Source organism: Geotrypetes seraphini, chromosome 2 (assembly GCF_902459505.1).
Source record: "Geotrypetes seraphini chromosome 2, aGeoSer1.1, whole genome shotgun sequence".
Lineage (NCBI taxonomy): Eukaryota > Metazoa > Chordata > Amphibia > Gymnophiona > Dermophiidae > Geotrypetes > Geotrypetes seraphini.
The window spans coordinates 117,849,957-117,863,213 of record NC_047085.1 but is presented as its reverse complement, the minus strand read 5'-3'; the positions used below and the strand labels follow the sequence as shown (position 1 = coordinate 117,863,213).

The 13,257-nt window shown below is 43.7% G+C and overlaps 1 protein-coding gene across 2 annotated transcripts in view; it reads left to right on the top strand.

Moving 5' to 3' along the window:
- Positions 1-13,257, top strand: part of RP1 (RP1 axonemal microtubule associated) — a 627,806-nt gene that overhangs the window by 429,531 nt on the left and 185,018 nt on the right. For both annotated transcript variants that reach the window (XM_033933654.1, XM_033933653.1), the window contains one exon: positions 74-228. In XM_033933654.1, the coding sequence (XP_033789545.1) occupies positions 74-228 (155 nt within the window). The remainder of the gene's footprint in view (positions 1-73; positions 229-13,257) is intronic.

Below are 13,257 nucleotides of genomic sequence, written 5' to 3'. Positions count from 1 at the left end.
CCGTAGTGTACATGCAGAATGGTTTTAATCTCGTATAATAATAATGTTAATAATTACATTTTATTTTTCTTAGTTGTAGAATACACAGTTCATGTCTACACTGGAGATAGAAAGAATGCTGATGCGACTGGAGATGCTTACCTTTCTATTCAAGGAGAAAGAGGAAATACTGGGAAAAGGTGGTTGAATAATTCAGACTCGGGTCCAGTCACTTTTACTAGAGGACAGGTAATATCATTTTGTTGTTCAATCTTGCTAAGAATGCCTTGTTCCTCTGAGAATTGATCAAGTCATTCATTCTCTTATATTTAGACTGAGATGTAATAAACAAGAAAGTGCATGACATAAAAACAGGTTTCTCTTTGTAAGATTCAAGTATACAAATTAAATATTTTGGAAACTAAACTAAACCTTAAGCTTATATACCGCATCTTCTCTATAGAGATAGAGCTCGGCACGGTTTACAGGAGTTTTAAAGAAAGGAAAATATAATAAAAATGAGTGATTATATAGAGAGCAGTGGAATTTACAGTTTTGAAACGTTAGTATAGAAATTAGTATGGGAGGGAGGCATCAGTGAAAGATGGATTGGAGATAGGGTTGAGGATAGGGGGAACTGGACGAGAAGAGATGTCTACATGGGGGAAGCAACTGTTTGCCCTGGATCAGTTGCATGGAATGTTGCTACTGTTTGGGTTTTTCCAGGTACTAGTGAAGAGGGGCTACTGGACTAGATGGACCATTGGGCTGACCCAGTAAGTTTCAAGTTTATTTAAAATTAATTATACCTCCCATTCGAGCCTTCTAGGCGGTGTACAAAAATGTCATAACAATATGCCAATTAAAATGCAATATAATAAAAACAAACCGAGGGAAAATACAATTTTAAGAACAAAGATGAACGGGAACGAAAGGGAAGAAGGGGTTGGAACTACAATTGATAGAAAGAAAGAGGACACTTAAGGAGAAGAACAAAAGGATGGGGCTATTCTTATGAAGCTATGATGGAATCAGACAAAGCCTCTTCTTCTGCCAATGGGGTTTGGTCTCTGTAGCACTGGGTGATTCTCCTACTGCAAATCTCTTCTATGCCGGCCTGTGTTGGATCCTTCAAAATTTCTGAGAATATGACTTCAATGACATGGAGGTCAATTTTAGAAAGGACGTGTATGTGGCAAACATTCATTGGAGTCTTGCTCTTAATTTTAGCCCTGACCTTGTGTTTCTGGCCCATACAACACAGCAGCCTCTATTAGAAACAAAAGAGCCATAGCATAGTGGTTAGAGTGCCAGACTGACAATCAGCAAACATACAAAAAGGGTCAAAACGAGCCCTACAAAAAAATGAAAACCAAACACAACAAGGTGGGAAAAAAGGTCAGTATCCAGATAAAGACAAGAAGATTTATTGACACTATAAAGTCAAAATCATCATCCAATGCAAGAAAAGTTCATGTGGTATAAAAGCCAGGACCCAACACAGTCCAAGTTTTGGCAAATTGCCTTCCTCAGGAGTCCCAATGAGTCCACAATGAATAAATAAGTATTGGAGATAACTTGTATCTTCAAAGGTTAAACCAGCCATCTAGGCCATCTGAGGGAGAGAAGGAGAAGATGCTGGACTGTAGGGAAACTGGGGAAGAGAAGAAGGATGCTGGACTATAGAACTTGAAAGAGAAGGGGAGATGATGGATGGCTGTCGGAGATGTGAAGAAAGAAAGGGGGATGCTAGGCATACTAGAACTGTGAAGGAGAAGCTGTGGGGTGAGTTGGGAAGCAGAGGAAGGAAACATGTAAGTATAGCTGGAGAGGTAGGAATAAAAGACAGAAAAAAAGGGACTGAAGACAAGGAGGAGATTATTGGAACTGGGGCAGGTGAAAAGAATAAGAAGTTAAAGAAAGAAGGAAAGGTAGCACAGGGAGGGAGTGGAGAGGATATAAATGAGGATTCAGTGAGAAACATAAGGGGATATGAGGTCAGGAAAGGAATAAGAGGGAGACTGAGGACTGAAGGTGAAATCTGAGTGAATAGAAAGGCACAAAACAAAGAAAAGGAAAAAGGAGCTAAAAGAACAAGATCAATGTCAGAGCAAGATGTAGGGAAGGAATGGAAGAAGACAAGAAAGAGGAAAAATGGAAAATGGACCATAGATCCTAAAAAGAGAAGAGAAGATATGAAAAAAAGTAGAAAAGAGAGACTGGGGTCAACATAGATGGAAAAATAAAGGACTAGATTCTCTAAAGTCACCGTGCACTTAATGATGGGGCTCACCGTGATCAGTGGCGTACCGAGGGTGAGAGGTGCCAGGGGCGGTAGTGCGCCACCCCCATCCATTCCTTCTCCCACCCCCTCCAGCCATGCGCACATGTGCTCCATTCCTTCCCCCATACCTCTAACATTCCTTCTGCTTATGCCAGCGTCGGCTCTTCCTCTGACGTGACTTCTTAGGCATGGATTCAGGAAGTGACATCAGAGAAAGAGCCAATGCTGACACGAGCAGCAGGTTGGGGTTTCTGCTGCACCAGGAATGTTTAAGAGGTACCAGGGAAGGTAATGGGCATGTGCAGTAGTGGGGGGGGGGGGAGGGGGCAGAGAGGAGAATAGGTGCCGGCACCCCCACCCAGATGGCACCTGGAGCAGATTACCCCCTTACTACGCAACTGACCATGGTCTTTTCTGTGCTTTCTAACAGCCTCCAACTGTACTATACAAATGTAGTACAACGAGGTCATTAATATTAAAACGATAGTACAATGAGGTCCTTAATATTAAAATGACCTTTCCTTGCGATTTTCAAAAAGGAATGCCCCTCCATTTATGAGGAATCAGGGCCGATATTTACCTGCAGGACCTGAGCTGTCGTAGCTTTACCTTCTTGTCAGTGGCTGAGTGCTGATTGGCTCAAGCACTGACAGGAAAATAAAGCAGCTCATGGCCCCCGATTATCTCCTCTTCTGCAGAGCCTCAAAACAAGCCTGGTGGTGTAGTGGTCCCCCTTGAAAGCGGTTCAGAAGATCGACAGGAGGGATGCTTACTCCCTCGTACCGAAAGGGTCTCCCACCCTGGTGGTCTAGTGCGGCTCCTGACACTGCTTCTCCCACCCCTTGTTAAGAAGGCCGGCAGGAGGGATGCTCAGTGGTGTTGGAGCTTAGAGATTCTGGCTCTAAATTCTATATATGGTGCCTAAAATATCAGCACTGAAAAATTGCAATTAAATTTATTGCATACACCTGGGACCTGCACCTAACTTTAGATGCATCCATTTGCACCAGCTGAAATGTGGTGCAAATTCTTGTGTCTAAAGTTAGGCGCGGATGCCCCTTATTCTATAATTACACATATAAATTTGAGAAACGCCCCCGATCTGTCCTTGACCCTCCCATTTCCACACCCCCTTATTGGTGCTATGCTTAAATTTTAGGCACGGATCCTGCACCTATATTTATGCACCTAAATTTAAATTAAATCCTATTAATGCTGCTTGTTAAGAAGCCAATTATCAGCGCTAATTGGCTTGCTATTCAATTAATTTGCGCTATACAGTATATAGAATTTAGGGGAAAATGAACTCATTGGTAGGAAATACATTTTATTTTAACGTTTTAGTTGGAATATGTCATTTTTGGGAAAAGTACATCTTTGATGGCTTTTAATTTTGCAGTGGAATAGGAAGAAACGCTTTTCTGTTTCTTTCTTTTTTTTTTTTCTACATTGTTCTATGGCTCTTTCTCTAGCTTTACATATAAATCAGTTGATAAAAAGAATCTTATATGCACTTAGTCTAAAATACCACCTTTGATACTGGTGCCTGTGTCTCCTCAGTCTACATCCAACACCTCATTTTGAAATATTAATACAAACTCTTATCTTATCTCAGTTGGATTATTATAATGTTTTATATTCAGGCTGTTCAGATAATCAATTGAAACATCTCTAGTCTCTACAGAATATGGCTGCTAGGTTAATTTCTAATACTAAGAAATTTGATCATGTAATATTTTGTTTGATTAAATATACATTGGCTGTCAATCACAGTTCATATACTGTATATTTATATATATATATATATATATATATATATATATATATATACACCGTGTTTCCCCGAAAATAAGATAGTGTCTTATATTAATTTGGGGTCCAAAAAATGCATTAGGGCTTATTTTCAGGAGATGTCTTATTTTTTTTCATGTACAACAATCATCTCTCCCTTCCTCTTCTCCACCCAAATTCTTCCTCTTTCTTTTCTCCCCCCCCCCCAAGTGTTGCATCTTTCCTCTCCTGTCACCCATCCCCTTGTGCAGCATCTTTCTATCCCTCCCTCCAATCCCCTTGTGCAGCAGAACTCCACTGACCTTCCCACCGTGAGACTGACATATCTCCGCCCCAAGGCCTCCAAAAACAGCAGCGACAGCAGCTGTTTTTGGAGGTCTCAGAGTGGAGGTATTTCGGGTCACAATGGTGTAGGGATCGCTGAATTGACGAGTCCGATTTTTTCGGCGAATCAAGCAATACTAGTGTCAGGGATGGAGTCGGAGAGTGTCGGGGACATTTTTTTGGGGGGGGCTTCGGGGGTCGATCTTGAGTAGGGCTTATTTTTGGGGTAGGGCTTATATTAGAAACATCTTTAAAAATCATGCTAGGGCTTATTTTCTGGATAGGTCTTATTTTCGGGAAACAGGGTATAGAACAGGGTAAGAAGTGTTCAAATTGAAGAATTGCAATTTACCTCTATAAACTGTCTTGGCTAGACGTTGTCTCACCTCTGTCCAGGTAAAAGATAATGCAAACATCCACAGTGCATGTGTAAAGAACAAAAAAGACTTGCTTTTCTAACATTTCTTTTCCATTACTTCATATTAGAATAGTCATTTGAAAAACTAGCATGAAAGGCAAGGAAGGAACATATTAACGATTGGTGTATTGTGACTCATGTTACCAGATGGTCACTTTAAAGAATCAGTCTCAGCTACACACTAAAAAAAATTAACATGAAAAGCTCATGTCTGCTCACTGTTTCTTAGTAGCTGATGCTGTAGATATAGAGTTCTTGCCAGTAATCACACAGTCTGTGGCGCTGTTAACCATCAGAACACCCAACAGCATGCCTTCTCAATAATCTGAACAGGCAGTGGCGTAGAGAGGGTAAGAGGCACCCAGGGCGTTGGTGCCCCTTCCCCACCCTTTTGCCCCCCCTCTCCTTCCCTGATTCCCCCGTGGATAAAATACATGGTGGAAGAAACAATGAAAGTGAATGAAAAATTTTTATTACAGAAGGTAACAGATATGTGTAAGCAATGGAATCCTTTAAATCAGGGGTGTCCAACCTGCGGCCCAAGAGCTGCATGCGGCCCAGTGAAGTATTTTGTGCAGCCCCGGTCGAAGGCGATGCAGTGTTTTCCTCTGCTGCCCCCAGGTATTTACTGTCTTGCCGACTCCTTCCTCTGTCTTGCTGCAGCATTTGCATGTTTGTGTGGCCCCAGAAACTTTTTTTTTGGCGAATGCGGCCCAATAAAGCCAAAAGGTTGGACACCCCTGCTTTACATCTTTCTTGGTGGGGGAGAGTTCAAACAATCAAAATGATTATATCGCCTGTGATTTGTTATCAAATGGGTATGATACCAATTTTTTTTCAGGGATCCTTTATAAAAAGTTAAATTGTATTCTTACAAAATTTATTTGGCTGGGCAAAAAAGCTAGAATTGCTTTAGTATCTCTACAAAAACCGATTACAGAGGGAGGGGTAAATTTTCCCAACTTTTATAGGTATCATCAATCCTATATTATGCGCCAGGGTATGTACCGTATTTTCACGCATATAACGCGCGCGTTATACGCGTTTTTACCTACCGCGCATACCCCTCGCGCGTTATATGCGTGAGCGCGGTATACAAAAGTTTTAAAACATAGTTCCCACCCCCGCCCGACGCCCGATTCACCCCCCCAGCAGGACCGCTCGCACCCCCATCCCGAACGACCGCTCGCACGCGCTCCCACCCGCACCCGCATCCACGATCGGAGCAAGAGGGAGCCCAAGCCCTCTTGCCCGGCCGACTCCCCGACGTCCGATACATCCCCCCCCCCCGGCAGGACCACTCGCACCCCCACCCCGAAGGACCGCCGACTTCCCGACAATATCGGGCCAGAAGGGAGCCCAAACCCTCCTAGCCACGGCGACCCCCTAACCCCACCCCGCACTACATTACGGGCAGGAGGGATCCCAGGCCCTCCTGCCCTCGACGCAAACCCCCCTCCCTCCAACGATCGCCCCCCCCCAAGAACCTCCGACCGCCCCCCCCAGCCGACCCGCGACCCCCCTGGCGACCCCCACGACCCCCCACCCCCCTTCCCCGTACCTTTGGTAGTTGGGCCAGAAGGGAGCCCAAACCCTCCTGGCCACGGCGACCCCCTAACCCCACCCCGCACTACATTACGGGCAGGAGGGATCCCAGGCCCTCCTGCCCTCGACGCAAACCCCCCTCCCCCCCAACGACCGCCCCCCCCCAAGAACCTCCGACCACCTCCCAGCCGACCCGCGATCCCCCTGGCGACCCCCACGACCCCCCCACCCCCCTTCCCCGTACCTTTGGTAGTTGGCCGGACAGACGGGAGCCAAACCCGCCTGTCCGGCAGGCAGCCAACGAAGGAATGAGGCCGGATTGGCCCATCCATCCTAAAGCTCCGCCTACTGGTGGGACCTAAGGCGCGTGGGCCAATCAGAATAGGCCCTGGAGCCTTAGGTCCCACCTGGGGGCGCGGCCTGAGGCACATGGTCGGGTTGGGCCCATGTGCCTCAGGCCGCGCCCCCAGGTGGGACCTAAGGCTCCAGGGCCTATTCTGATTGGCCCACGCGCCTTAGGTCCCACCAGTAGGCGGAGCTTTAGGATGGATGGGCCAATCCGGCCTCATTCCTTCGTTGGCTGCCTGCCGGACAGGCGGGTTTGGCTCCCGTCTGTCCGGCCAACCACCAAAGGTACGGGGAAGGGGGGTGGGGGGGTCGTGGGGGTCGCCAGGGGGATCGCGGGTCGGCTGGGAGGCGGTCGGAGGTTCTTGGGGGGGGCGGTCGTTGGGGGGGAGGGGGGTTTGCGTCGAGGGCAGGAGGGCCTGGGATCCCTCCTGCCCGTAATGTAGTGCGGGGTGGGGTTAGGGGGTCGCCGTGGCCAGGAGGGTTTGGGCTCCCTTCTGGCCCAACTACCAAAGGTACGGGGAAGGGGGGTGGGGGGGTCGTGGGGGTCGTCAGGGGGATCGCGGGTCGGCTGGGGGGCGGTCGGAGGTTCTTGGGGGGGGGGCGGTCGTTGGGGGGAGGGGGGTTTGCGTCGAGGGCAGGAGGGCCTGGGATCCCTCCTGCCCGTAATGTAGTGCGGGGTGGGGTTAGGGGGTCGCCGTGGCCAGGAGGATTTGGGCTCCCTCCTGGCCCGATATTGTTGGGGAGTCGGCGGTCCTTCGGGGGGAGGGATGTATCGGACGTCGGGGGGGGCATCAGGCTTTCAGGATGGGGACAGACCTTCAAGGGGGGACAGTGCACGGAAGTCAGGGGGGGTGAACGGAGAGTCGGGACAGCGCACGGAAAGTCAGGGCAGTGCACGGAAGTCAGGGGGGGTGAACGGAGAGTCGGGACAGCGCACGGAGAGGCGGGGCAGTGCACGGAAGTCAGGGGGGGTGAACGGAGAGTCGGGCAGCATGCGCGGTATAATCGTGAGCGCGTTATACCAAAGTTTTTGTGCTTATCATCGTGATTTCTGCGCGCTATACACGTGTGCGCGTTTTATACGGGTGCGTGTTATTTGCGTGAAAATACGGTATTGGATCCTCCCAGAGTCCGCTGATAATATTCTGGATTGGTTATGGTTGGAATAGCGACTCATGTTTCTTCTGCGATTATGCCATGTACTTAGTATTAAAATGCCCAGATTATATAAAGAAAATAGATTATTTGTAGACACATGGAAAACATTGAAATATGTAAGTAATTTAACACTTATTCCAATTCACCAATCAGCAAATCAAACTATATGGCTGAACTCCAAGATTCAAATTAGTAGATTTAAGGTCATTTGGAAGTATTGGATGATTGCAGGAATACGTGTATTAGAAGATGTTATTTCTAATGGTAAACTACTTGAGTTTTCACAGTTGCAACATAAATATGGCCTTAATAAATCACAAAGTTTTAGATGGATGCAACTGAAGCAGGCCATTCAGATGGGGTTCCCTGAATGGAAAAATCTTAATAATCAACATAGTCTGGAATTCTTATGCTTTCAGGTGGACTTCCTAGGACATCAGGCCGCTCAGTGATACAAATTAATATCTGGATTTGTGAATAAAAAACTAAAGACTGGTCTTCGGGACATGTGGAGTATTGAGATTAAGCATCAAATTACTGCATCTCAATGGCCACGAATTTGGTCTTGGAGGATGAGATGTACAATGTCTGCATCTATGAGACAAACATGGTTTTTCCTGTTGCATAGAGCATTCTGGACCCCTGTTCGTTTACAAAAATTAGACTGCTCTAAGTCTGATAGATGTTGGCATTGTCATCTTGAAGCAGGGACTTTAGATCATTTATTGTTCTATTGTCCATTTATTATGGATTTTTGGAAATCAATTTGGGGCCAAATTAATAGTTTATTAGAAAATCATCTGGCATTATCATATGATACAGTATTATTTGGCATGTCTATGAGAGTTAAGAGCCAAATCTCTTCCAAAAATAATAAACTCTTACTTATTTTAACAGGGATCGCCATACAACAAATAACATATAATTGGAAAAATTGGAAAAGATTAAACTACAGTTTTTGATGGAATTCAGTGTGTCATATTTACAAAATGGAAAGAACGTTAGCTATTCAGAAAGGAAATTTTAATAAATTTCAAGATGTGTGTGGGCCATTAACAAATTATTGTAATGAATTGTAATGAATAGGTATTTTCCTTGAATTGTACAAATGAAAGAATGGGGGGGAGGGAGGAAATGATTGTTAATATAATAATTATATAGTGAATAATGTGTTTTTGTGCAGTTTTCATGATATATCAATTTTATTACATTATTGAAGTTTGAAAATCAGTAAAGATTTATAAAAAAAAGACAATAATCAATAAAAACATTTTTAAAAATTACAACTTTTTCAAAACATTCCTTAAACAAATACATTTTCTTTTTTTTAATATTCTTTATTCATTTTCAAAATTACATTAAGTGTTAAATATATTCATTTAGATTAACATTAACTACATCACTTACAAACAATCATTGATACATTACATAAAAACATATCCCTTCCCTTTTCCCACCCCACCCACCCTTATATTCCATTATCATATAAAACATGTAATAATAAAATTCCCCCTCCCTACCCCTTAAATCGATAACCTTTCTAAAGCTCTTATGATCACTCATTGAACTAATCTGATCTGGCAAAGTTTTCCAGAGTTTGGCAGCTTGATAGGCTAGAGTGGAAGGGAACATTTTGATATACGAGTTTTAACCCTATTACCTCTAGAAATTACCCATAGAAAGTCATCTTGGGGCTATTCCTACCCTTTTCTGACATAGGTTTAAACAATTTACCTGTATAAGGGAGGCAAATTTCAGTGGAGTTTTACCTAGAGGAAAACCTTTGTAAAATGTACTTTGGTGGTAATTTTATAACTGCCTTTATTGTGAAATATACCGTACTATACACACATTTAACAGTTTAGTTTTTCACACAGTAACCTATCCAAAATTAAATGATCAGCTATTGTTAGGTGCCATCAACTCGTGTTCGAGTCCTAGCGACTTAATGATGAAATGATTAGTAGATACAGGAAACCTCTCTCCTTTTCCCAGATTCAAATAAAGGCCTCTAGCAGGCTCCATCTCTGGTAGTGTTCAAGTCCAGGTTAAAAACCCACCTCTTCAAGACTGCTATCAACTCCTAACACCTATCACTTTAGATTGAGCATCCCCAAACCTATATGTCATGTCTATCTGTCTGAGTTAGACTGTAAGCTCTTTGGAGCAGGGATCATCTATTAAATGTCAAAATATGCAGCACTATGTATACCTTTCAGCGATAAATAGTAGTAGTACCAGGAAACTATTCCATGCATCTACCACCCTTTCTGTAAAAAAGTTCTTCCTTAGATTACTCCTGAGCCAATCACCTCTTAACTTCATCCTATGCCTTCTCACTCTAGAGTTTCCTTTCAATTGAAAGAGACTGGCCATATGTATATTTATGCCACATAGGTATTTAAACGTCTCTATCATATCTCTTCTCTCCAGCATTTCCTCCAAAGTATACATATTGAGATCTTGAACTCTGTCACCGCATTATGACGTAGAACATCAACCATTTAGTTGCCTTCTTATGGATCAACTCCATCCTGTTTAAATCTTTTTGAAGGTGCGGTCTTCAAAATTCTACACAATATTCTAAATTAGGTCTTATCATAGTCTTATACAGGGGCATCAATTCCTCCTTTTTCCTACTGGCCATACCTCTCCCTATGTACCTTAGCATCTTTCTAGCTTTTGCCTTCATCTTTTCAATCCATTTGGCCATCTTAAGATCATCACATACTATCACTTTCAAGTCCTGCTCCTCTTTTGTGCACAAAGATTCTTCACTCCCTATACTGTACTATTCCCTCGGGTTTTGCAGCCTAAATGCAAGATCTTGCATTTCATAGCATTAAATCTTAGCTGCCAAATTTCAGACTATTCCTCAAGCTTCACTATGTCCTTCCTCATGTTATCCACACCATCAGGGGTGTCTACTCTACTGCAGATTTTAGTATCATCTGCAAAGAGGCAAATCTTAACAGACAACCCTTCAGCAATATTGCTTACAAAAATATTAAACAGAACAAACCCAAGAACCAGACTTTGAGACATGACACTGGTAACATCCCTTTCCTCAGTGATCTCCATTGACCACTACCCTCTATCACCTTCCACTCAATTAGTTCCTGACCCAGTCCATCACTTTGGGACCCATACCGAGGGCACTCAGTTTATTTATTAGATGTCTGTATGGAACACTATCAAAGGCTTTGCTAAACTCTAAATACACCACATCTAGTGCTCTCCTATCCAATTCTCTGATAACCCAGTCAAAGAAATTGATCAGATTTGTCTTACAAGACCTGCCTCTAGTGAATCAGCTGTGGTTAAGTATGGCTTTTATGCTCTAGGGAGACTTAAAGCGATTCATACAAGTGCTGTAGCTTCTAATTCTTGTATTGCTGTTGGCTGCTTTATCAATAAAAATTATTATTATTTTTTTAAAAAGCGATTCGTAATCTTGTTGATAAGGAATCGCTATTAAAAAATTTTATGCATTTATAAACTCAAAATTAGATTACTGTAATGCAATCTATACAGGTTTGTCTAAAACGCAATTGAAACGTCTTCAAACATTACAAAATACGGCGGTGAGAGTGCTTAACAATGCACGGAAATATGATCATATAACTCCTTTACTAAAACATTGGTTACCAGTCCATTCGCTGATACAATTCAAGATATTAACTTTGACGTATAAAATCTTACATACAGGTATTTCTGATTATCTGGCATCATTAATTATTCCATATTCCCCATCAAGGATTCTTTGAGCTTTATGGGACAATAGATTAGTAATCCCACACCCCTCAAAACCAAAATGGGAGAGAATTAGAAATTCAGCATTCTTTGCAATAGCTCCAGCCTTATGGAACTCTTAACCATCTAGTTTACGTATGGAATCATCATATTCTCACTTTCAAACTCTTTTCAAAACTTATCTCTTTGAATGTGCTTTCTGTTAACTTTATAACTAGCAGAGAACACATCTTTGCAGAGATAGACCATGAATGGTTTTATGTTTTCTGTATGAAAGTAGTGTACTATCTCATAGGCAGTGGAATGCTTTTTTTGTTTGGGGGGGCCCGCAAGGTCCGCCTCATCTCCGCCCTAGAACCCGCCCCTATAATAGTACTAATTATAATACTATTTTTTCCATTCATTTTTCACACAATATAATCTTATTAACAATACATAATGGTTAACCACAAAATTAAACTACACAAAGCACACTGTATGTTTCTCAATATTCAGTCCTACCAGAATACCTGGCCTTGGTCACACATGCAGAACACAGATAACCCCTATACAAATACAGGACCACAAACTAAAAGTACTAATATATATAAACTAGTTTTTTAGCCCATTACATTAAAGAGTGTTAGAATAGATGTGTAGACTTAGGCATTTCTTTCTTTCTTTCTTTCTTTCTTTCTTTCTTTCTCTCTGGCCCCATCTGTCTGTCTTTCTTTATGTCTCTCCCCTATGTCCAGCAGCACCCCTTCCCTGCTCTCCCTGTCCAGCAGTAGCCCTTCTCCCTTCCTTTTACCTCCCCTTTGTCCAGCAACACCCCTTCCCTGATCCCCCCTGTACAGCAGTAGCCCTTCTCCCTCCCTCCCCAAAGGAAAGCAAGATTGCTCCCTGGGCCCCTTCTCCAGCACCCACCCCCTGCCCTTTACCTAAATCAATGCACGATAGTTTACAGCTTCCCTAGCACACACCCTTCACCCAAAACAAACCGCAAGTATTTTTTCCTGCCCAGCAAACTGCTGTAAAAAAAACAAAAAAAACAACTTTCTAAATCAGTAATTGTCAGGGATTCATGTGTGGAAGTCGGCAGTTATTTTTGCTTGCCTCGTGTGCTCCTCATATAGCGGTTGCTAGGGCTGCGAATACTTTTTCTTCAATGTCGGTGCCTTCGACAATGCTACACGGTGGCAAGGGAAAGAAGCCAGGCACACAGCTGACTTATTCGGCTTCCTCCCTATCTGCGAAGTATCCCTTGCTTTCGGAGGCAGCTGGGGCAGGGCTCACTGTAGGCTCCTTTTGTTAGCTGGGGAAAATGAGGCGTGAAAACCTCCACTGCCGCAGTCTCCTTTTTCATCATGGTAAACCGACACACGGAAAACACAGCCATTCCTAGGGAAACCGCTGCGCGGAAAGTGCCACATGCTCGGTGTACTACATGGAGCTACGGTTCACGGACCCACCAATTGCTAGAGAGCAGGGAGGCCCGCGCTTTACAATTTCTCTGCCGGCCACTGGCACAGCTAAGCGCGCATGCACAATCCTGCCGGCCACGAACCTACGGATCACGGAACACGCAGGTAGGAGTGCGCATGCATGCTTAGCATTTTATTATGATAGATAAAACCCTAAGATGCAAGACTCTGCATGCAATACAACCTCCAGAGAA